The 21,964-nt window shown below is 40.8% G+C and overlaps 1 protein-coding gene across 2 annotated transcripts in view; it reads left to right on the top strand.

Annotated features, from left to right (window-relative positions):
* The window catches only part of LOC126095197 (cytoplasmic FMR1-interacting protein), a 159,206-nt gene extending 141,524 nt beyond the window's left edge, over window positions 1–17,682 (top strand). For both annotated transcript variants that reach the window (XM_049909930.1, XM_049909929.1), the window contains 3 exons: window positions 41–279; window positions 3,543–3,690; window positions 17,152–17,682. In XM_049909930.1, the coding sequence (XP_049765887.1) occupies window positions 41–279; window positions 3,543–3,690; window positions 17,152–17,361 (597 nt within the window). In that variant the 3' untranslated portion in view covers window positions 17,362–17,682. The remainder of the gene's footprint in view (window positions 1–40; window positions 280–3,542; window positions 3,691–17,151) is intronic.
* The last annotated feature ends 4,282 nt before the right edge of the window (window positions 17,683–21,964 follow it).

Here is a 21,964-nt window from a genome sequence, read left to right as displayed (position 1 = left end):
AATGAGATTGTGGAGTCACTGTCAAGTTATCTTATTTCAGCAAGCATTAATAGCAAGAGAAGGAGACCTTCTGACAAGAGAACGTCTCTGCTGTGGTTTGTCAATATTTGAAGTGGTTCTGAGTCGTCTCAGAAGCTTTCTTGATGATCCTATTTGGGTGGGACCACCACCAACAAATGGTGTAATGAATGTTGATGAATGCACTGAATTTCATCGTTTGTGGTCTGCTTTGCAGTTTGTGTACTGCATTCCAGTTGGGGAAACAGAATTCACTGTAGAGTAAGTTTTCCAGGAAACTTTAACTTTGTTTCTGATATATGAAATTAAAAACAGTCCGTGTTTATTTTTTAAGAATGAATTCTTTTTGCTACTGTGTAAAGAGCCAACATTTTTTAACTATGCTGCTCATCATTAAAATTGCAACACCATAAAGGCAACTGACAAAAAATGTCAAATTGGCATGAAGTGTATCATAAACAGTCCGTGTTTATTTTTTAAGAATGAATTCTTTTTGCTACTGTGTAAAGAGCCAACATTTTTTAACTATGCTGCTCATCATTAAAATTGCAACACCATAAAGGCAACTGACAAAAAATGTCAAATTGGCATGAAGTGTATCATATGCTTAGATATGTAAATGATTAGCATTTCAGGACAACCACACACCAAGTAGGTAGGAGTAACTCAGTCTACATTTTGTTGTTGTGGTCTTCAGTCAGAAGTCTGGACTGAACAGCTCTCCACAAGACCTTTCATCCCTACATAACTACTGCAGTGTACTTTCATTTAAGTGTGCTTACTCTATTCAAGCTTTGTTTTCCTCCACAGTCTCCCCCCCCCCCCCCCCCCTTCGTTACCATATTAACAATTCTGTGATGTCCAGGATGTCCTATCAGCAAAGTACTTCTTTTAGCATGGCTTAGCAATAATTTTTTCCCCCCAGTTTAATTCAGAACCACTTCATTAGTTATTCAATCTACACATTATTCTTCTGTAGCACCACATTTCACAAGGTTCTGTTCGCTTCTTGTGTGAACTGTTTATCAACCACTTTCCACTTCCATGTAAGGTTAAACTATATACAAACTTTCTGGACATTTAAATTTATATTTGAGGGTAACAGACATCTCTTTTTCATAAATGCTTTTCTCACTATTGTCAGTATGCATTTTATGCCTTCTCCACTTCAGCCATAATCAGTATTTTGTGCTGCTCAAATTAAAAAAGCTCATATTCTACCTTTGTTGTCTAATTTTGTAACCTAATTCTATCAGCATCACATGATTTAGTTAGACTACATTACGTTGCCTTGTTTTACTTTTGTTTATGGTAATCTTATAACATCTTTTCAAGACGCTATCTATTCTGTTCAGTTGTTCTCCCAAAGTTCTTGCCCATATCTGAATTACAATGTTTTCAACAGACTGCAGAGTTGTTATTTATTTCTCCTCAACTTTAATTCAGTTCCATATTTCTCCTTGGTCTTCTTTATTCCTTGCTCAATGTACAATTGTAGCGTTGTACAGTTGTAGAAGCTGTAGTGTCAGGTATAGGCTACAGCCCTGTCTCAATCTCTTTTGAGCTGTTAATTCTCTTCAGTGCCCCACGACTCTTAACAACTGTTGTCTGGTTTCTGTGTTAGATATAAATAGCCTTTTGATTCCTGTATTTTACTCCTGCTATATTAATAATTTCAAAAACCGTATTCCAATTGACATTGTCAAAAGCTTTCTTCTGTTCTACAAATGCTATAAATGTAAGTTTGCCTTCCCTTGACTTATTTTCTAAGAGAAGTTGTAGGGTCAGTATCTCAATATTGCCTCACGAGTTCTTACATTTCTGTAGAACCCAGACCAGTCTTCCCCAAGATTGGCTCCTACCAGTTTTTCAATCCTCTGTACATAATTTGTGTCGTATTTTGCAAACATGATGTCATGTTTAAACTGATAGTTTGGTATTATTCACTCCTATGAGCACCTGTCTTCTTTGAAGTATGTATTATTACATTCTTTATGAAATCTGAAGGTATTTTTGTATGTTTCATATCTTTCACACCAGTTAAAATAGTTCTATCTTCAATGACTCTCCCAAGCATTCTGATAATTGTGAGGGACTGTCATCTACTGCAGGGGTCTTATTTCAAATTAGGTCATCCAGTGCTGTCAGATTTTCTTGCACTATATCTCATCTTCGTCTACTTCATACATTCTGTATACTAGCAAATATTACGCAGTGGGTTTTGTTTGGATATTTGTTGTTTGTGAAAAGATCAGGTTATGCCCCCAGGTAAAAAGATGAAAAATCTATCAGCATTTGTCAGAATTTGACAGCAAAAGGATTGTGACTCATCAAGAATTTCATTTTTCATTCAGTATTGCTGTTTTAGGCAGAATCTTGTGGCTGTGAATATGCAATGAATGGGATCAGGAGGGCTGTACTCAACACTATGCAGGATTTCAAAAGACGTCCTCAAATAGTGTCTGAGTGGCCATACAGAATCATACGGCCCTGTAACGGGCTTGTTTGCAGCAAGATAAGTATCTACACAGGCAGTTCAATAACAATGTCTGGTGCACCAAAAACTGTCAACACGATAATCATTGTTGCGTTTGCCCATGACATGGCAGCTCAAAGAGGAGTACTGACAGTGATGTGCCCAGTGACAACACTGGGCGAAGGAATAGCACAGTATTGTCTTTTCAAACAAATCCTGGGTCTGTGTATACATCATAAAAGACAAACCATGTGTAGGGGCTCCGAGGAGAACAAATGCTGTTCGATTGCATTTGTCTTTTGTCATTGTCAGCTGGAGTGCTGCTTCGGTTATCACAGCCCTGATTTGGACAGTGGCCATTCCACGTCTGACATGTTAAGACCGCTGACTTTGTCTCTGAGATGTTACCTTTCCACAAGAAAATGCAAGACAGTGTGTTGCACCTGCTGTCCTGTCTTCCCTCAATATAGTGGGAGTTAGGCAACTGACCTGGCCAAAATGTTCTCCAGATCTCTCACCCGTTGAAAACATCTGGTCACAGGTTAACAACAGACTGGCATGCCAACTGCTATGACTGATGAGTTCTTACGAAGACCTGAAGCAGCATGGCATGAAATGCCCTAGCTAGCTTAGTTCAACTCAATGTTGAGCTGGTTTACAGCTGGTGTTGGTAAAAGTGGCATCTCTTTGTACTAAATTTCACAATCTGTACCAATACAAATTTAATGATGTATTCTTCCTACAGAACTGTATATGCATGATACATAAAATTTTATTTGCTTGCTATCATTTATGGTATTGCAGTTTTAATGCCCAGCAGTGTAGTTAGTCATAAGCACATGACAAGAGAAAGAAGAGGGCAAGAATTACAAAAAGTTGCTATTGTTTAAGAAGTATTAAGACACTTTACATTTGTTAGTATCAAAATGTTATGTATTGATGAGTACATAGGATGAAGTTTAATTTAATGAAATAATTTATATTTTTTAGTTTCATCAAGTTGACAGATACATAAATTGTCACTAAGGCATCTCTCTTGTGCAACTAGGGAGCTGTTTGGAGAAGGTCTGAACTGGGCTGGCTGCACAATGATTGTTCTACTGGGACAGCAGCGTCGCTTTGAGGCATTAGATTTTTGTTATCATATATTGAGAGTTCAAAGAGTTGACAACAAGGATGAAAATGTTAAAGGAATTGTAAGTACATTTATTGTTGTTCTATTGTTTTAGAAAACTCTTTTTACTGGCATCTGTTCACCATAGTCTCACAGTAATGAAAGTCTGTCTGTAACCAAATAGGACACGTTGGTTTATACCAGAATTTGTGAAAAATGAATCACCCAGAAAGAACGGTCTAAGCTCAAAAAGTGTAGAACAGTATGTCAGAAATGACAAGTTGTTTTCACTAAACATCATTATTACACCGAACTGTGAAATGAAACAGAAATTGTAAAGCAGCAAATGGCACAGATGAAATATCAGGCAAAGATTCTTGGTTGGAACTATGAGGGTTCTCCATAAAATAAGGTTACCAATTATTTTTCACAATGAAAAACATGTCTGTTAGTACTGAATAATACATGTATGGAAAGTGTAGACTTCTACCTATTTTTTTGACATAATTTCCGTTGAGATAGGTGTATTTTTGCATCCGGTGTACCATCTTCTGTATGTCTGCATTGTAGGACTCTGCTGCCATGTCACAAAAGTAGCTTAAAACTTATTTTTTCAGCTCCTCCCTGGTTGTGAAATGTGTCCCACCTAGGCATTTCTTAAATTCAGGGAAGAGATGGAAGTCACTTGGAGCTATGTCTGTGCAGTAGGACAGGTGTGCGACAGTATGTCATTCAAATTTGTTGATGAGATTGGTTTACAGGTGATGAGCAGACAAGTGTTGTCCTGATGGTAAAGCACTCCCTTCATGAGCATGCCTCTTTGTTTTGGATCACTGTGACATAAGTTCTTCAACAAAAAAATCAATCAATTTTTTACAAAATAATTTAATTGGATAGATAAAAAAAATCTACTCACCAAGCAGCAGTAGAACACACACATAAAAGAAGGTCTATACCAGTATTTGTGAAAAATGCGTCATCCAGAAAGAACGGTCTAAGCTCAGAAAGTGTAGAACAATATGTCAGAAATAAGTGATTTAGGTTCTAGAGAAATGGCAAGTTGTTTTCACTGAACATCATTATTACACTGAACTGTGAAATGAAACAGAAATTGTAAAGCAAATGGCACAAAGTTCTGTCAGCTACGTCAGGTGAAATATCAGGGCTAGATTTCAGAGCTAGTGGCTCCTTATTGAAGCAGAAGCGATGAAGGAAAAGGAAGAGCGATGAAGGAAAAGGACTGGAGAGGCCTAGGAATAGGGGTAGATTTTAAAAAAGTCACCCAGAACCGTGGGTCAGGGGAGACTTACCAGACACAATGAGAAGGAAAAATTGATCATTGGGGACTTCACTGGGTGAGATTTGAAAACCTGAGAGCTTAAAGGTGGAAGAATGTGCAAGACAGAGATTACTACTCAAACATCATGCACAAGTTAATAAGAGTGAAAAGCTAAGTGCATTGTACGTAACAGAGGTGGGAAGGGGCTGTGAAAAATAGAGAGGTAAGAAAATGAAAGATGTAGAAAATTAAAAAGGAGTAGTTACTGTGAAAAATGCTGAGACAGAAGAAATTAACATAAATTAAGGGCAGGTGGGTGGAGGGAACCAAGGACATGTTGTAGTACTAGTAAGTTTTTTTGCACACAAAAAGCAAATCACAAAATGTAATTCACACCTGGCATGAGACATGAGTGGGAGCTCCATCTTTAATGACTGCCAAGGCAAGACTGAGCATTGCACACAGCTTGCTGGGTGGGAAATAGAACAAGAACCAAGCTACACGCAAGATTGCCAGATCCCGCATTTCAGCGTTCCTCACATCTGCAGGTCCTTCGATACCTTATTTTATAGACAACTCTCGTAGTAAACAGAAGAGGTTCATATGGACTTTGATCACAGCATGGGATGATTACAGTTTGTCCCGTAGCACACATGCAATATATAGGTAGCACATTTGCATGAGTCTCTTTTTTTGTTATTATGGTTGATTACTACAATCTGGCGCCCTGCACTGTTAAGCAACATAGCAGACACACACCAAAGACAATTACTTGGAGGCCATTGGATGCAATAAGCAATCTTGACTCCAGTATGAACACCCTTCACTACTACAGATATGTACACCATGTTCAGTTGTGGGAAGAATATCCAAACCTTTTCTGAGGAACTGGGAGAAGTGCAACCCTGCTGCATGCTTGCCCAACACTGCCATAGATCTTGAATCTGTGGTATACTGTTGGTCTGGAATGCATTCATCAAAACCTCCAGTAAGCAGGGTTAATGCTTTGTGAACTCACATACAGCTACAAAACAGGAGATAAATGTTGATGGTGTTGAGACAGCAACCAGCCACAAATTTATTTTCATTTCCTTTATTCAAAAGGTACTGTTACCATTTTTGAATCATTATGATTCATCTTCAGACGGTTTTCATGCTTTCATTACAAAATATGGTGCATTTTTTTTACATATTAATTGTCCTGAAATATAAATAATACATAATTATAAGCATGCCATACAGATGGTTGCGTTACAAATTTACATTTGATAAGACTTACAAGGGGAGGCCGCCAATTGTGAAATTCAGATTCGATTCATACTGCACATAATAAAAGCTCATGGCCAGAGGTGTAATGTGGCAAAGCACCAAGATGCACCGCCAGATCGAATCTCGCGCCATGCAGCATTTTTTTATTATTTCTTTTTTGTAATTCAAATGTATACACACACACACTATATACAGGGTGTTTCAAAAATGACCGGTATATTTGAAACGGCAATAAAAACTAAACGAGCAGCGATATAAATACACCGTTTGTTGCAATATGCTTGGGACAACAGTACATTTTCAGGCGGACAAACTTTCGAAATTACAGTAGTTACAATTTTCAACAACAGATGGCACTGCAAGTGATGGAGAAAGATATAGAAGACAACGCAGTCTGTGGGTGCGACATTCTGTACGTTGTCTTTCTGCTGTAAGCGTGTGCTGTTCACAACGTGCAAGTATGCTGTAGACAACATGGTTTATTCCTTAGAACAGAGGATTTTTCTGGTGTTGGAATTCCACCGCCTAGAACACAGTGTTGTTGCAACAAGACGAAGTTTTCAACGGAGGTTTAATGTAACCAAAGGACCGAAAAGCGATACAATAAAGGATCTGTTTGAAAAATTTCAACGGACTGGGAACGTGATGGATGAACGTGCTGGAAAGGTAGGGCGACCGCGTACGGCAACCACAGAGGGCAACGCGCAGCTAGTGCAGCAGGTGATCCACCAGCGGCCTCGGGTTTCCGTTCGCCGTGTTGCAGCTGCGGTCCAAATGACGCCAACGTCCACGTATCGTCTCATGCGCCAGAGTTTACACCTGTATCCATACAAAATTCAAACATGGCAACCCCTCAGTGCCGCTACCATTGCTGCACGAGAGACATTTGCTAACGATATAGTGCACAGGATTGATGACGGCGATATGCATGTGGGCAGCATTTGGTTTACTGACGAAGCTTATTTTTATCTGGACGGCTTCGTCAATAAACAGAACTGGCGCATATGGGGAACCGAAAAGCCCCATGTTGCAGTCCCATCGTCCCTGCATCCTCAAAAAGTACTGGTCTGGGCCGCCATTTCTTCCAAAGGAATCATTGGCCCATTTTTCAGATCCGAAACGATTACTGCATCATGCTATCTGGACATTCTTCGTGAATTTGTGGCGGTACAAACTGCCTTAGACGACACTGCGAACACCTCGTGGTTTATGCAAGATGGTGCCCAGCCACATCGCACGGCCGACGTCTTTAATTTCCTGAATGTATATTTCGATGATCGTGTGATTGCTTTGGGCTATCCGAAACATACAGGAGGCGGCGTGGATTGGCCTCCCTATTCGCCAGACATGAACCCCTGTGACTTCTTTCTGTGGGGACACTTGAAAGACCAGGTGTACCGCCAGAATCCAGAAACAATTGAACAGCTGAAGCAGTACATCTCATCTGCATGTGAAGCCATTCCGCCAGACACGTTGTCAAAGGTTTCGGGTAATTTCATTCAGAGACTACGCCATATTATTGCTATGCATGGTGGATATGTGGAAAATATCGTACTATAGAGTTTCCCAGACCGCAGCGCCATCTGTTGTTGAAAATTGTAACTACTGTAATTTCGAAAGTTTGTCTGCCTGAAAATGTACTGTTGTCCCAAGCATATTGCAACAAACGGTGTATTTCTATCGCTGCTCGTTTAGTTTTTATTGCCGTTTCAAATATACCGGTCATTTTTGAAACACCCTGTATATATATATAATAGAGGGAAACATTCCACGTGGGAAAAATATATTTAAAAAGAAAGATGATGAGACTTACCAAACAAAAGCACTGGCAGGTCGATAGACACACAAACATACACACAAAATTCTAGCTTTCGCAACCAACGGTTGCCTCGTCAGGAAAGAGGGAAGGAGAAGGAAAGACAAAAGGATATGGGTTTTAAGGGAGAGGGTAAGGAGTCATTCCAATCCCGGGAGCGGAAAGACTTACCTTAAGGGGAAAAAAGGACAGGTATACACTCGCACACACACACACACATATCCATCCACACATACACAGACACAAGCAGACATTTGTAAAGGCTCTTTGCCTTTCAACTGGTCTTTAAATATGTCTGCTTGTGTCTGTATATGTGTGGATGGATATGTGTGTGTGTGTGTGCGCGAGTGTATACCTGTCCTTTTTTCCCCATAAGGTAAGTCTTTCCGCTCCCGGGACTGGAATGACTCCTTACCCTCTCCCTTAAAACCCACATCCTTTCGTCTTTCCCTCTCCTTCCCTCTTTCCTGATGAGGCAACAGTTTGTTGCGAAAGCTTGAATTTTGTGTGTATGTTTGTGTTCGTTTGTGTGTCTGTCGACCTGCCAGCACTTTCATTTGGTAAGTCACATCATCTTTGTTTTTAGGTATATTTTTCCTTCATGGAATATATATATATATATATATGGTTATAATAGAAGGAAACATTCCCTGACGGAAAAATATACCTGTTCGTCTTCCCTCTCCTTCCCTCTTTCCTGATGAGGCAACAGTTTGTTGCGAAAGCTTGAATTTTGTGTGTATGTTTGTGTTCGTTTGTGTGTCTGTCGACCTGCCAGCACTTTCATTTGGTAGGTCACATCATCTTTGTTTTTAGGTATATTTATATATATATAGACACACACACACACACACACCTAAAAACAAAGATGATGTGACTTACCAAATGAAAGTGCTGGCAGGTCGACAGACACACAAACAAACACAAACATACACACAAAATTCAAGCTTTCGCAACAAACTGTTGCCTCATCAGGAAAGAGGGAAGGAGAGGGAAAGACGAAAGGATGTGGGTTTTAAGGGAGAGGGTAAGGAGTCATTCCAGTCCCGGGAGCAGAAAGACTTACCTTAGGGGGAAAAAAGGACGGGTATACACTCGCGCACACACACACATATCCATCCACACATATACAGACACAAGCAGACATATTTAAAGACCTTTAAATATGTCTGCTTGTGTCTGTATATGTGTGGATGGATATGTGTGTGTGTGCGAGTGTATACCCGTCCTTTTTTCCCCCTAAGGTAAGTCTTTCTGCTCCCGGGACTGGAATGACTCCTTACCCTCTCCCTTTCGTCTTTCCCTCTCCTTCCCTCTTTCCTGATGAGGCAAAGTTTGTTGCGAAAGCTTGAATTTTGTGTGTATGTTTGTGCTTGTTTGTGTGTCTATCGACCTGCCAGCGCTTTTGTTTGGTAAGTCTCATCATCTTTCTTTATATATATATATATATATATATATATATAGTAGAGGGAAACATTCCACGTGGGAAAAATATATCTAAAAAGAAAGATGATGAGACTTACCAAACAAAAGCGCTGGCAGGTCGATAGACACACAAACATACACACAAAATTCAAGTTTTCGCAACAAACAGTTGCTTCGTCAGGAAAGAGGGAAGGAGAGGGAAAGACGAAAGGATGTGGGTTTTAAGGGAGAGGGTAAGGAGTCATTCCAGTCCCGGGAGCGGAAAGACTTACCTTAGGGGGAAAAAAGGACTGGTATACACTCACACTCGTGCGCGCGCGCGCACACACACACACACACACACACACACACACACACACACACACACACACATATCCATCCGCACATACACAGACACAAGCAGACATTTGTAATGGCAAAGAGTTTGGGCAGAGATGTCAGTCGAGGTGGAAGTAAAGAGGCAAAGATGTTGTTGAAAGACAGGTGAGGTATGAGTGGCGGCAACTTGAAATTAGCGGAGGTTGAGGCCCGGCGGATAACGAGAAGAGAGGATATACTGAAGGGCAAGTTACCATCTCCGGAGTTCTGACAGGTTGGTGTTGGTGGGAAGTATCCAGATATCCCGGATGGTGTAACACCGTGCCAAGATGTGCTGGCCGTGCACCAAGGCATGTTTAGCCACAGGGTGATCCTCATTACCAACAAACACTGTCTGCCTGTGTCCATTCATGCGAATGGACAGTTTGTTGCTGGTCATTCCCACATAGAACGCTTCACAGTGTAGGCAGGTCAGTTGGTAAATCACGTGGGTGCTTTCACACGTGGCTCTGCCCTTGATCGTATACACCTTCCGGGTTACAGGACTGGAGTAGGTGGTGGTGGGAGGATGCATGGGACAGGTTTTACACCGGGGGCGGTTACAAGGGTAGGAGCCAGAGGGTAGGGAAGGTGGTTTGGGGATTTCATAGGGATTAACTAAGAGGTTACGAAGGTTAGGTGGACGGCGGAAAGACACTCTTGGTGGAGTGGGGAGGATTTCATGAAGGATGGATCTCATTTCAGGGCAGGATTTGAGGAAGTCGTATCCCTGCTGGAGAGCCACATTCAGAGTCTGATCCAGTCCCGGAAAGTAGGTGTGGCTCTTGCGCGCGCACACACACACGTCCATCCGCACATAACAGACACAAGCAGACGTTTGACTTACACTATACGTATTTGTTTCGGAATATCGTTTCTACGTCTTCCGTTAACTATATGTGGGAAACATTATGAAGACAATTAATAACATTTGTGAAATACAACTTGTTTGCAGAAAACATAATGATGTTTGAAGTCACCAGTTTTTCCACGACAAACGACTTTCAACAACTTATTATATGCATAATTGTTGCAACTGATTGCCGTGTGTGTGTGTACATACATTTGAATTACAAAGAACAAATACTAAAAAAAAGGTTGCATGGCGCGAGATTCGATCCGGCGACCTTCGGATTACGAACCCGAGTGCTAACCGCTGTGCCACGACGCTGTAGAAAATTATTAATCGTAGAGAGTATTTCACCGCAATGGTTTCTTTTAACTGTTGATTGTCTTGACAACAGCTGAGAAGTGCATCGTGGTGCTTTGCCACATTACACCTCTGGCCATGAACTTTTACGAGGTGCATTCAAGGGTTCTAAGGCCTCTGATTTTTTTTTCTCTGGACTGGAAAGAGAGAGAAACATGCGCATTGTTTTAAAATGAGGCCGCGTTCATTGTCAATACGTCCCAGAGATGGCAGCACCGTACGGCAGATCGAATTTTACCGCCAGCGGCAAGAATGAGAACTGTTTTAAATACTTAAAATGGCGACATTTTCATTACTTGAACAGCGTGCAATCATTCGTTTTCTGAATTTGCGTGGTGTGAAACCAATTGAAATTCATCGACAGTTGAAGGAGATATGTGGTGATGGAGTTATGGATGTGTCGAAAGTGCGTTCGTGGGTGCGACAGTTTAATGAAGGCAGAACATCGTGTGACAACAAACCGAAACAACCTCGGGCTCGCACAAGCCGGTCTGACGACATGATCGAGAAAGTGGTGAGAATTGCTTTGGGGGAACGCCGAATGACTGTTGAACAGATCGCCTCCAGAGTTGGCATTTCTGTGGGTTCTGTGCACACAATCCTGCACGACGACCTGAAAATGCGAAAAGTGTCATCCAGGTGGGTACCACGAATGCTGACGGACGACCACATGGCTGCCCGTGTGGCATGTTGCCAAGCAATGTTGACGCGCAACTACAGCATGAATGGGACTTTCTTTTCGTCGGTTGTGACAATGGATGAGACGTGGATGCCATTTTTCAGTCCAGAAACAAAGCGCCACCAAAAAAATTTCGGGTAACCGCCAGTGCTGAAAAAATGATAGTGTCCATGTTCTGGGACAGCGAGGGCGTAATCGTTACCCATTGCATTCCAAAGGGCACTACGGTAACAGGTGCATCTTACGAAAATGTTTTGAAGAACAAATTCCTTCCTGCACTGCAACAAAAACGTCCGGGAAGGGCTGCGCGTGTGCTGTTTCACCGAGACAACGCACCCGCACGTCAAGCTAACGTTACGCAACAGTTTCTTCGTGATAACAACTTTGAAGTGATTCCTCATGCTCCCTACTCACCTGACCTGGCTCCTAGTGACTTTTGGCTTTTTCCAACAATGAAAGACACTCTCCGTGGCCGCACATTCACCAGCCGTGCTGTTATCGCCTCAGCGATTTTCCAGTGGTCAAAACAGACTCCTAAAGAATCCTTCGCCGCTGCCATGGAATCATGGCGTCAGTGTTGTGAAAAATGTGTACGTCTGCAGGACGATTACGTCAAGAAGTAACGCCAGTTTCATAGATTTCGGGTGAGTAGTTAATTAGAAAAAAAATTGGAGGCCTTAGAACTTGAATGCACCTCGTATTATGCGCAGTATGAATCAAATCTGAATTTCACAATTGGCGGCCTCCTCTTGTTAGAGTGTTTGTTTTCATAGTTTATGTCCAACAGATGTGAATACATTCCCACTGCATTACTATCGTTCCACATGTAAATTTTTCTCACTGAACACTTTAGATTTGTCACAGAATAGATTTCTAACATACACCACATGAGCTGATACATACGAAGTGCTTACAAACATATGAGTGTCAAAGGTGCTATGATACATCGCAACATTATAAAGATGTCCCATGTTTGGAAAAAGATCATATACTCATTTATGCAACTGAAATGCCTTTTACGCTAGTACAGTGTGTCTGTGTGTGTTTGAAGTCTATTCTGTGACAAATATAAAGTGTTCAGTGTGCAATGATAAGAATGCAGTGGGAATGTATTCACATCTGTTGGACTTAAACTATGAAAACAAACACTCCAAACCAACATTTCTTATCCAATGCAAATCTGTAATGCAACCATCTGTGTGGCGTGCTTATAAATATGTATTATTTATATTTTAGGACAATTAATATGTAAAAAAAAATGCACCACATATTGTAATGAAAGCATGAAAACCGTCTGAAGATGAATCATCATGATTCGAAACAGGTAACGATACGTTTTGAATAAAGAAACTGAAAATAAATTTGTGGCCGGTTGCTGTCTCAACACCATCAACATTTGTCTTCAACTATGTCATCATATGACAAAAAAACAAGAGATTCCTCAGGAACATGCCCAGTCTTTTTCCATTGTTTTGAGGCTCTGATTGGAGTATTAAACCATACTGAATTCTGAATCAAAAATTATGTATGATTCTATAATCCAATTCATTCATAAATTGTCATGTTCACAATCTGTTCTAATGTGATTCACATTTTATTTCTGTATAATTAGCACAAATTTTTGCAATAAATCTCTCATACAGCTGTGCAGTGTGATAAAAAGAAACCACAGTTTGTGCAATTGTCTGACATTTTATATGTGTATATGCCTCAGCATGTATCCCAAAAGTAACACAGATATGATCTGTGGCATTCAGCTCAAGAGACCAAACTGATCATGCGTGCCTTGAATTTTTACTCGTAAAATGTTACCTCCATTAAACAAGTCCTGAGTGGTTAGATGCTATTATAAGAACTCACATTATTTGTACGCAGTTCTTTCATGTTTTTCTGCTTTTTTCTTTTTCTTTCCCCATCCACGACTTTCCCAATCATAATTTTTTTTAACAATTACAATTTTTTCATATCATGTATGCCATATTTCTGGTGAGAAATCCTCACCTATTCATTACATTTTGTTGTTAACCCTTGTCTGTTCTGTCAGTGTTTTCATACAAATTTCCCGATCTTCTTCCACCCTCTGTTGCTCCTTTTTTGCCACTCCTACCATCTCTAATCCACCATACATTTCTCTCTTAGTATGATGAACCCCATCCTGTATTACATTTGTTCCTTTTGAAAACATGTTTTTGCACTATCAAAACTAAGGCTCCATATTCTGTTTCTTCACACCTGCTTGTTCCTGTAAATTACTCCCAAAGGCCTAACATTGAAAGTCTCTGTTTTTAGATTCAGTCTTATTCTCTACCAGCCCCTTTTACAGTTTCCAATACAACAATCTCTTGCACTTACCCAGCCAATCTGTGACCTATATATCTTATCTGCTAATTTCCACACTATCAGATTTCTCTCCACTTACAAAATTCGGCAGTTATCTGTCCTTCATGTTTCCTTGGACGGTGTCATCTGCCAAGCCAACTTCAGACTGCAACAACATGCCAGACTTAACCTCAAAAAGCTATCCCACTTTCTCCTAAATTACCTTAACAGTGGTGTTTTCCCTACCTGCCCCTCTGCAGTCTCACCATGAACCATCACCCCTCTTCCACAAACTGAGCTTGGCCAATCTTATTAACATCTCCCATGATAACTCAAGATCACAAGAACCAATCACAACAGCACAGTGTTCACTACCTCTCATCTAAGGCACTCTCTCTCCTCAAGAATTATTTGTATTCTCAGAGTGTCTCACTTTCAGCCCTGGCAATATCGCTTTGCAACCCAATCCCAAAATCTTTCCAACAGCAAAGCTGACATTGAGCCCTGCCACAAACAGTTCTGACCAAGATCCCAACTTGGTCCACCCCCACTACCTCAAAATCATATATTACAAGCCTCATTGTAGGTCAGCTACACACTTGTGTTAACTTTAAACTACTAACAAACATCAGTACTTACATTACGGCAGTTGCCATCCTTCCCATGTCAAATGTTCCCTCTTGCACTGCCTTGGCCTTGAGGCAGATGCAGACTTTTTCCAGCAATCACCGTTCTCACCTCAGGGTCATTCCATATAAAATCAGATACTTTGGCAGATCCTAAGGTGACCATTTCAGAATTTAGTCATATTTGGTACATTGTTACCTACATGTCTTGATAGTAAAATTGCTTAAGTCTTAACTCTAACCATTTTTGATAAATTCAGGTTTGAAGACTCAAGGATGTGTACCCGGTCATGAGTCAGGCACCAATTTCCGTATTTTCAGAGACCTACTAATCAGTAATGAGTTGACCTACACTCCTGGAAATTGAAATAAGAACACCGTGAATTCATTGTCCCAGGAAGGGGAAACTTTATTGACACATTCCTGGGGTCAGATACATCACATGATCACACTGACAGAACCACAGGCAACATAGACACAGGCAACAGAGCATGCACAATGTCGGCACTAGTACAGTGTATATCCACCTTTCGCAGCAATGCAGGCTGCTATTCTCCCATGGAGACGATCGTAGAGATGCTGGATGTAGTCCTGTGGAACGGCTTGCCATGCCATTTCCACCTGGCGCCTCAGTTGGACCAGCGTTCGTGCTGGACGTGCAGACCGCGTGAGACGACGCTTCATCCAGTCCCAAACATGCTCAATGGGGGACAGATCCGGAGATCTTGCTGGCCAGGGTAGTTGACTTACACCTTCTAGAGCACGTTGGGTGGCACGGGATACATGCGGACGTGCATTGTCCTGTTGGAACAGCAAGTTCCCTTGCCGGTCTAGGAATGGTAGAACGATGGGTTCGATGACGGTTTGGATGTACCGTGCACTATTCAGTGTCCCCTCGACGATCACCAGTGGTGTACAGCCAGTGTAGGAGATCACTCCCCACACCATGATGCCGGGTGTTGGCCCTGTGTGCCTCGGTCGTATGCAGTCCTGATTGTGGCGCTCACCTGCACGGCGCCAAACACTCATACGACCATCATTGGCACCAAGGCAGAAGCGACTCTCATCGCTGAAGACGACACGTCTCCATTCGTCCCTCCATTCACGCCTGTCGCGACACCACTGGAGGCGGGCTGCACGATGTTGGGGCGTGAGCGGAAGACGGCCTAACGGTGTGCAGGACCGTAGCCCAGCTTCATGGAGACGGTTGCGAATGGTCCTCGCCGATACCCCAGGAGCAACAGTGTCCCTAATTTGCTGGGAAGTGGCGGTGCGGTCCCCTACGGCATTGCGTAGGATCCTACGGTCTTGGCGTGCATGCGTGCGTCGCTGCGGTCCGGTCCCAGGTCGACGGGCACGTGCACCTTCCGCCGACCACTGGCGACAACATCGATGTACTGTGGAAACCTCACGCCCCACGTGTTGAGCAATTCGGCGGTACGTCCACCCGGCCTCCCGCATGCCCACTATACGCCCTCGCTCAAAGTCCGTCAACTGCACATACGGTTCACGTCCACGCTGTCGCGGCATGCTACCAGTGTTAAAGACTGCGATGGAGCTCCGTATGCCACGGCAAACTGGCTGACACTGACGGCGGCGGTGCACAAATGCTGCGCAGCTAGCGCCATTCGACGGCCAACACCGCGGTTCCTGGTGTGTCCGCTGTGCCGTGCGTGTGATCATTGCTTGTACAGCCCTCTCGCAGTGTCCGGAGCAAGTATGGTGGGTCTGACACACCGGTGTCAATGTGTTCTTTTTTCCATTTCCAGAAGTGTATATATTTAAGTTTTTTATGCACTTATTATGTAGGCCATGAAGTTGATATAATTTAAAACAGTAGGGTATATCACTCAGATTTTTTTATAAAAAATGTTGAAAAAAAAACACTTTTTCGAAGCTGTGCTTTAAATTTTTAATATTTAAAAAAATCATAACTTCGCACAGGGAAACAGTAGACACCTCATCTTGTGCTCTGTAACTTTTCAGTCCTAGTATAAATAACATTGAAAAAAATTGGCACTGCAATTAGTAGTTCTGACCTTCACTTAAAGACAACTCCAACAGATTTGACAAATTTGAGGGGGGGGGAGGTACGTAGACAGTTGACTCTCAACTTGATTTATTTTTTTTTTTTTTTTTTTTTTTTTTTTTTTTTTTTGTGGAATGTTTACATATCGGGTAGCAATGTTAAATTGAAAGAACAACATCCTAACTAACTTTATTCATTGGCAAAGAACAAAATGAAAATGCCACTTACACATGGAATCCACATTCAACACTACAGGGCATTGATAAATTAAAACAATGTGTATATTCCTTGAAAAATTATTCCTAAAATGTTTGTGGCTGATCTCTAGGTCAGAATTGGCAACAGGTGAGAGATGGAAATAATTATCAATTATTTTCTCAATTTGTATGTGTGCACACGCACACACGTATGTATGTAAAGCATTTCTAATTATTTTCTTTTAGAATAAAACAGCTAACTTGTAAGTTTTAGTTTTTGAAATATTTGTATATTCAGGAAATGCTGAGACAGTAATTAAAGTAATTCATTTTTCAGGCACTGAAGCGAATGGTAGACAGGATTCGGCGGTTCCAAGTTTTAAATTCACAGATATTTGCAGTGCTTAATAAGTTCTTGAAGTCAAGTGATTCAGATGTCATGTCTGTGGAACATGTCCGTTGTTTTCCACCACCAATACATCCTTCTTTGGCTGCACAAGCACATTATTACAGGCCAGAACATCTTCGACAGGCTGTTCAGCATTAAACTTGCTGAGTCCATTCCAGAATAAAAAAAATAGTGTGATATGCATCACAGGTCAAGATACACACAGTCTGTATGCAGTTGAAACTGACATATGACAAGCAGACATATGTCATTTGTACTATGTTATAACCAAAATACGTATGTTTAGTTTGGTAGTTTTCAGTGCACTTGCGTATTTGCACACGTTCATACTGCTTCCAGCACTGAAATGTAAACACAGTATTAACTATCACATTGCTTAAAAATGTATTCCACTTGCCATTTTCTATCCTGTTATTGTATTTGTATATTTGATAAAATATATTAAAGTTTTTTTGAAAACATTTTGTAAAAATCTTTCGGGAGGATGTAAATAAATGAATGGAACTGGAAAGATGTTTCACAATTAAGTGTACACAATGGCATGAGCAACTTTGATAGGAGAAATTACACTGAAAGGTAAGAATTGTGGCAGTTCATTAAGGTGATAGCTGTACTTGGATCAATCATGAGGAAATTAAGCAATCTTTGTATTACTTTAGGCAAGAAGAAGATTACTGTGTCTCTAGCAAAACTGTTCATACTTGTGATAAAGAGACTAAAATAACAATACTCTTTAGATTAGATTCCACATTTTAAGATACAATATTGATGTGATTAAGCAGATACACTTCTTGCCTCAGAGAATCGTTGATACGTTGCACCATGGCCATGTACACTTAAAAACTTTGGCCCAAACCAGTTATAGTATGTTCTGCACACAAGACACGTGTTGGGTACTGCTGCGTGGGAACAGAAGACCTGCAAAGGTGATATACGACTTGTCAGACGTGGTTTGAGAACATTTTTCCACCCAAGCGACATATCATTTCGCATCCCTCCTCCCTCCCTCATCCATTAGTTGCCATTCCTTGAGCTCTTGGCAAGACCTTAAAAAATTAATCTACTCAGCAGGGTAATAGATTGTTTCTCTACTAATTACCATGTCTGTTTTTAAAAAATCCTGAACTTTGTCCATGAAATTATTCTGCACTTACCTTTTACTTATTGTGCATGGTGTCCTTCGAAATACTCTCCTCCACGATTGATGCACTGCTCCCAATGCCATTTCCATTTCCGAAAGTATGGTATGCCTCTTGCTGGATCGCACAAAGTGCCATCTGCTAATTTTCTTTAATTTTGTCTATCACTGCAAATCTTCATCCTTTCAATGAGATTTTCAGCTTTGGAAATAAAAAGAAGTCTGCAGGGGCCAGACCTGGAGAATACGGAGGGCAAGGCAGCACAGTGATTTCGTTTTTTTTTTGTGCAGTAGTCATGCAACAACAGGGATGAGTGTGCAGGTGCTTTATCGTGATGCAAGAGCCACAAACTGTCTTGTCTTGCCACATTTCAGGCCATTTCCTTCTCATATTTTCTCGCAGGCATCACAACAGGTCCCAACAGTACCATCAATTAACCATTTGTCACGTGGCACAAATTCATGATGAACTAAATCTTCCAAACTCAAAGAAAACTCAGAATAGCTTTCATATTTGACCTGTCCTGGCAAGACATTTTTGGTCTTGTAGATTGTTTCCTGGCCCATTGCCCGATGTTTTCTGATCCACTGTGAAGATTGAACCTTGGTCTCAACATCATAACCCAACACCCATGTCGTATCACCTGTTACGATCCTCTTAAGAAACATCTCATTCTCACTTGCATGATCGAAAAGGTCTTCGCAGACTAGGGGGTGAAGATCATTCTGGTAGTGACTCACGAGCTGTGGGACAAACTTGGCAGCAACATGATGCATTCCAAAATGCTGAGTTAGGATATCATGACATGATCCAATTACAATGTTACATTATTCTGCAATTTCTTGGAAAGTCAGTCTTCAATTGGCAAGCAAACAATTTCATCAACGTTCTTGCCATGAGAGTTGTTGGTAGATGGCAAAGAGAGTCCTGAACAAGAGTCATCTTTAACTTCTGTCTGACAATTTTTAAACCGTGTGTACCATTTGCAACACCAAGTCCGGCTTAAGCACTCATCGCCGTAGGCTTCCCACATCAGTTGGTGTGTCTCTGTAAAGGTTTTATTGATTTTCACACACAATTTAATGCAGACACATTGCTTCTATAACTCTGCCATCTCGAAATTTGCAAACTGTGCGACACAACATTATATTCAATACAGCACTGAATAATGCCATACAACAATGAAACTTCCAGTGGTTACACATTAAACACAGGCTTGTGCAGGGATGCCAAACACAATTCACTCAACACACCCTTGGTGTGAAATAACGAATATTCCGAAATTTTTCGAACAGACCTCATATGATATGCCCTGTGTGTGAATTTTGAACTACAGGTGCCTCTGGTGGTCCCCCTCAGCTTGGCGCCCCTAGCGGCTGCTTGGATCTTACATTGGCCCTGCAATGTGTGTTCACAGTTGCAGATCACTTTCTGTCAGTATGCTCTGGTAAAGATTTCTCACATCTATAGCAAAATGTTTATTTCTAGCGATAAAAGTTTTATTCATGGATCGATTAAAGAAATTGTTTAACATTAGAACTGAGATAACTGTCAAATTAACCACAGTGAAATTATGATATGAAAGATTGCACTCTAGAAATTATATACTTTCATTACAGCTTATCTAAAACTGCAGGACCAGTCATATTGATCACTTAAAGTTACTTTTTGCATCATCTTTGTTACCAGCAAGTAATGCAAATGCTTGTGACATGATGCTACAAAGTATGCCGAAACTTTCGAGCTGATTATTGTCTCTTGCCCTGTGTAAGTTGCCAGATGAGGAGTAATGGAACATTTAGGAATTTCAGACTGAGCCAAAAGTTAGTGAAGTTGAAAGACATGTAGAAACTAGTAGTGATCATATTACAGGCAGCGACATATATAAACTAGTTAAAGCTGCAAGAAGAAACAAACATCTTCAAATAGCTTGCCATACCTGGGACAGAATGAATGTCAAACATAGTACCAAACCCATTCTGAATATGTTCTCATAAAGACCATCTTGGCATCATTTCACAGTGCCCATTTACACATTTCTCAAAGTGAACAGGGAAAGTTCTGTGTAGTTAAACACCACAAACTGTACATCAGTACTGGATGCACAGAGCGGAATCAATCATAGTGTCGAAAACTTCAAGGAGCTTGGGAATTTCTGCTTTCTCTGTGGCCACTGCATTATATACAAATATGAAAAGAAGAAAATGGTAATTATAGAAGACACAAGCAGAGATGAAGCTTGACATTTCTCTGAAAAATGAAAACTTCTTTTAGAAGACAAATATTTAATTTAAAATTATTTGAGGATGACAGACAATAATTACCAATTCCTACTTAATCTTTTTCAACAGGAATTAACATAGCAAGAGACTGTGATGAGAAAATCAATTACTCCTGAGAAATTGTCAGCTACATTGAGATTCCATACTACTGGTGACTTGAAGGAAATAACAACATTTTTGGTTCATAAACATACTGCCCAATCACTACTTCTTAAGGTCTCAATGACCAGTCTTTCTCAGCAATACTGTGAACACGGAGTTTTTATTTTTATTTATTTATTTTTTTAATTTCCTCCACTTATCTGAGGCCTACATTCTTAATATGCTGCGAATTTCATTTAATGCCGTATCACATTTGGTTATTTATTTAATTATTTATTGTCCCGTGGGACCAAATTAAGGAGAAGTCTCCATGGTCATGGAACGAGTACTATTATGTTCTTTTGTTCTGTTAAATCAAGTTACCATAGTAGGCCTCTCTGTTCTCAAAACATGTGGTCAACATGCTGCAGGAACTATCAGGGTGTATACGACCCGGGACATCCGGGAATTTTTTCGTCCAGGAGAAAACCGGGAAAAACCCGGGAATTTTTTAGAATTCCGGGAACTTTTCCTTGTTTTAGTTACCAGTTAAATTTTTGTGATTTTGACTGGTAAGAACCAATACTCTAACGAAGGATATTACTGTATCCCGCTTCTGCAGAATAATGCTGTAGCAAAAAAACATGAACGAGAGAAAAATAATGAAAATAAAACTTAAGTCGCAAAGGAAATGCGCCATATACAACAACAAAACACAGTGCCACAAGTGTCTGCCAACCAAAGTGTGTCAAAGGCTTTAGGAAGAATATGCAGTGCTTCCTAACAACAAATTGCCTCCGATGAGCATGACATGATAGCTGTTTACATTTGATTCATTTGAGCAGTTGCAGGCGGACTCTTGCGCATGCGCAGTTGAGTCGCCTATTAGTCCAGTCAAATAGCAGATATACCTTGCAAAAGGTGGGTTAGAAGAGTTTATTTTTTCACCTCATTCATATGGTTGGGAAGATTAGAAAACCCGAGTTTTGCCAACAAAATTTCGCTTGGGAAAACTTTCTGCAGTCAAAAAACTTGGAAAATTTCGGCCTTTTTTCACTTTTCAAAATATCTCAGTTTTTTTGCTCCTATCGCTTTAACGTCTATTTTCTTTTCTAAAGAGCACAAAATTCTCTACAAATTTGATTCTTGCCATTTTTTTCTACTCCCAATATCTAAGGCGCTACAGCGCCTCAAAAAATACCAATTTTTCAAATTTTGAGTATAGTGGCAAGATACCTT

The sequence above is a fragment of the Schistocerca cancellata genome, chromosome 8 (assembly GCF_023864275.1).
Source record: "Schistocerca cancellata isolate TAMUIC-IGC-003103 chromosome 8, iqSchCanc2.1, whole genome shotgun sequence".
NCBI lineage: Eukaryota > Metazoa > Arthropoda > Insecta > Orthoptera > Acrididae > Schistocerca > Schistocerca cancellata.
The sequence above is the reverse complement of the archived record's forward strand: the minus strand, read 5'-3'. Positions and strand labels throughout refer to the sequence as shown.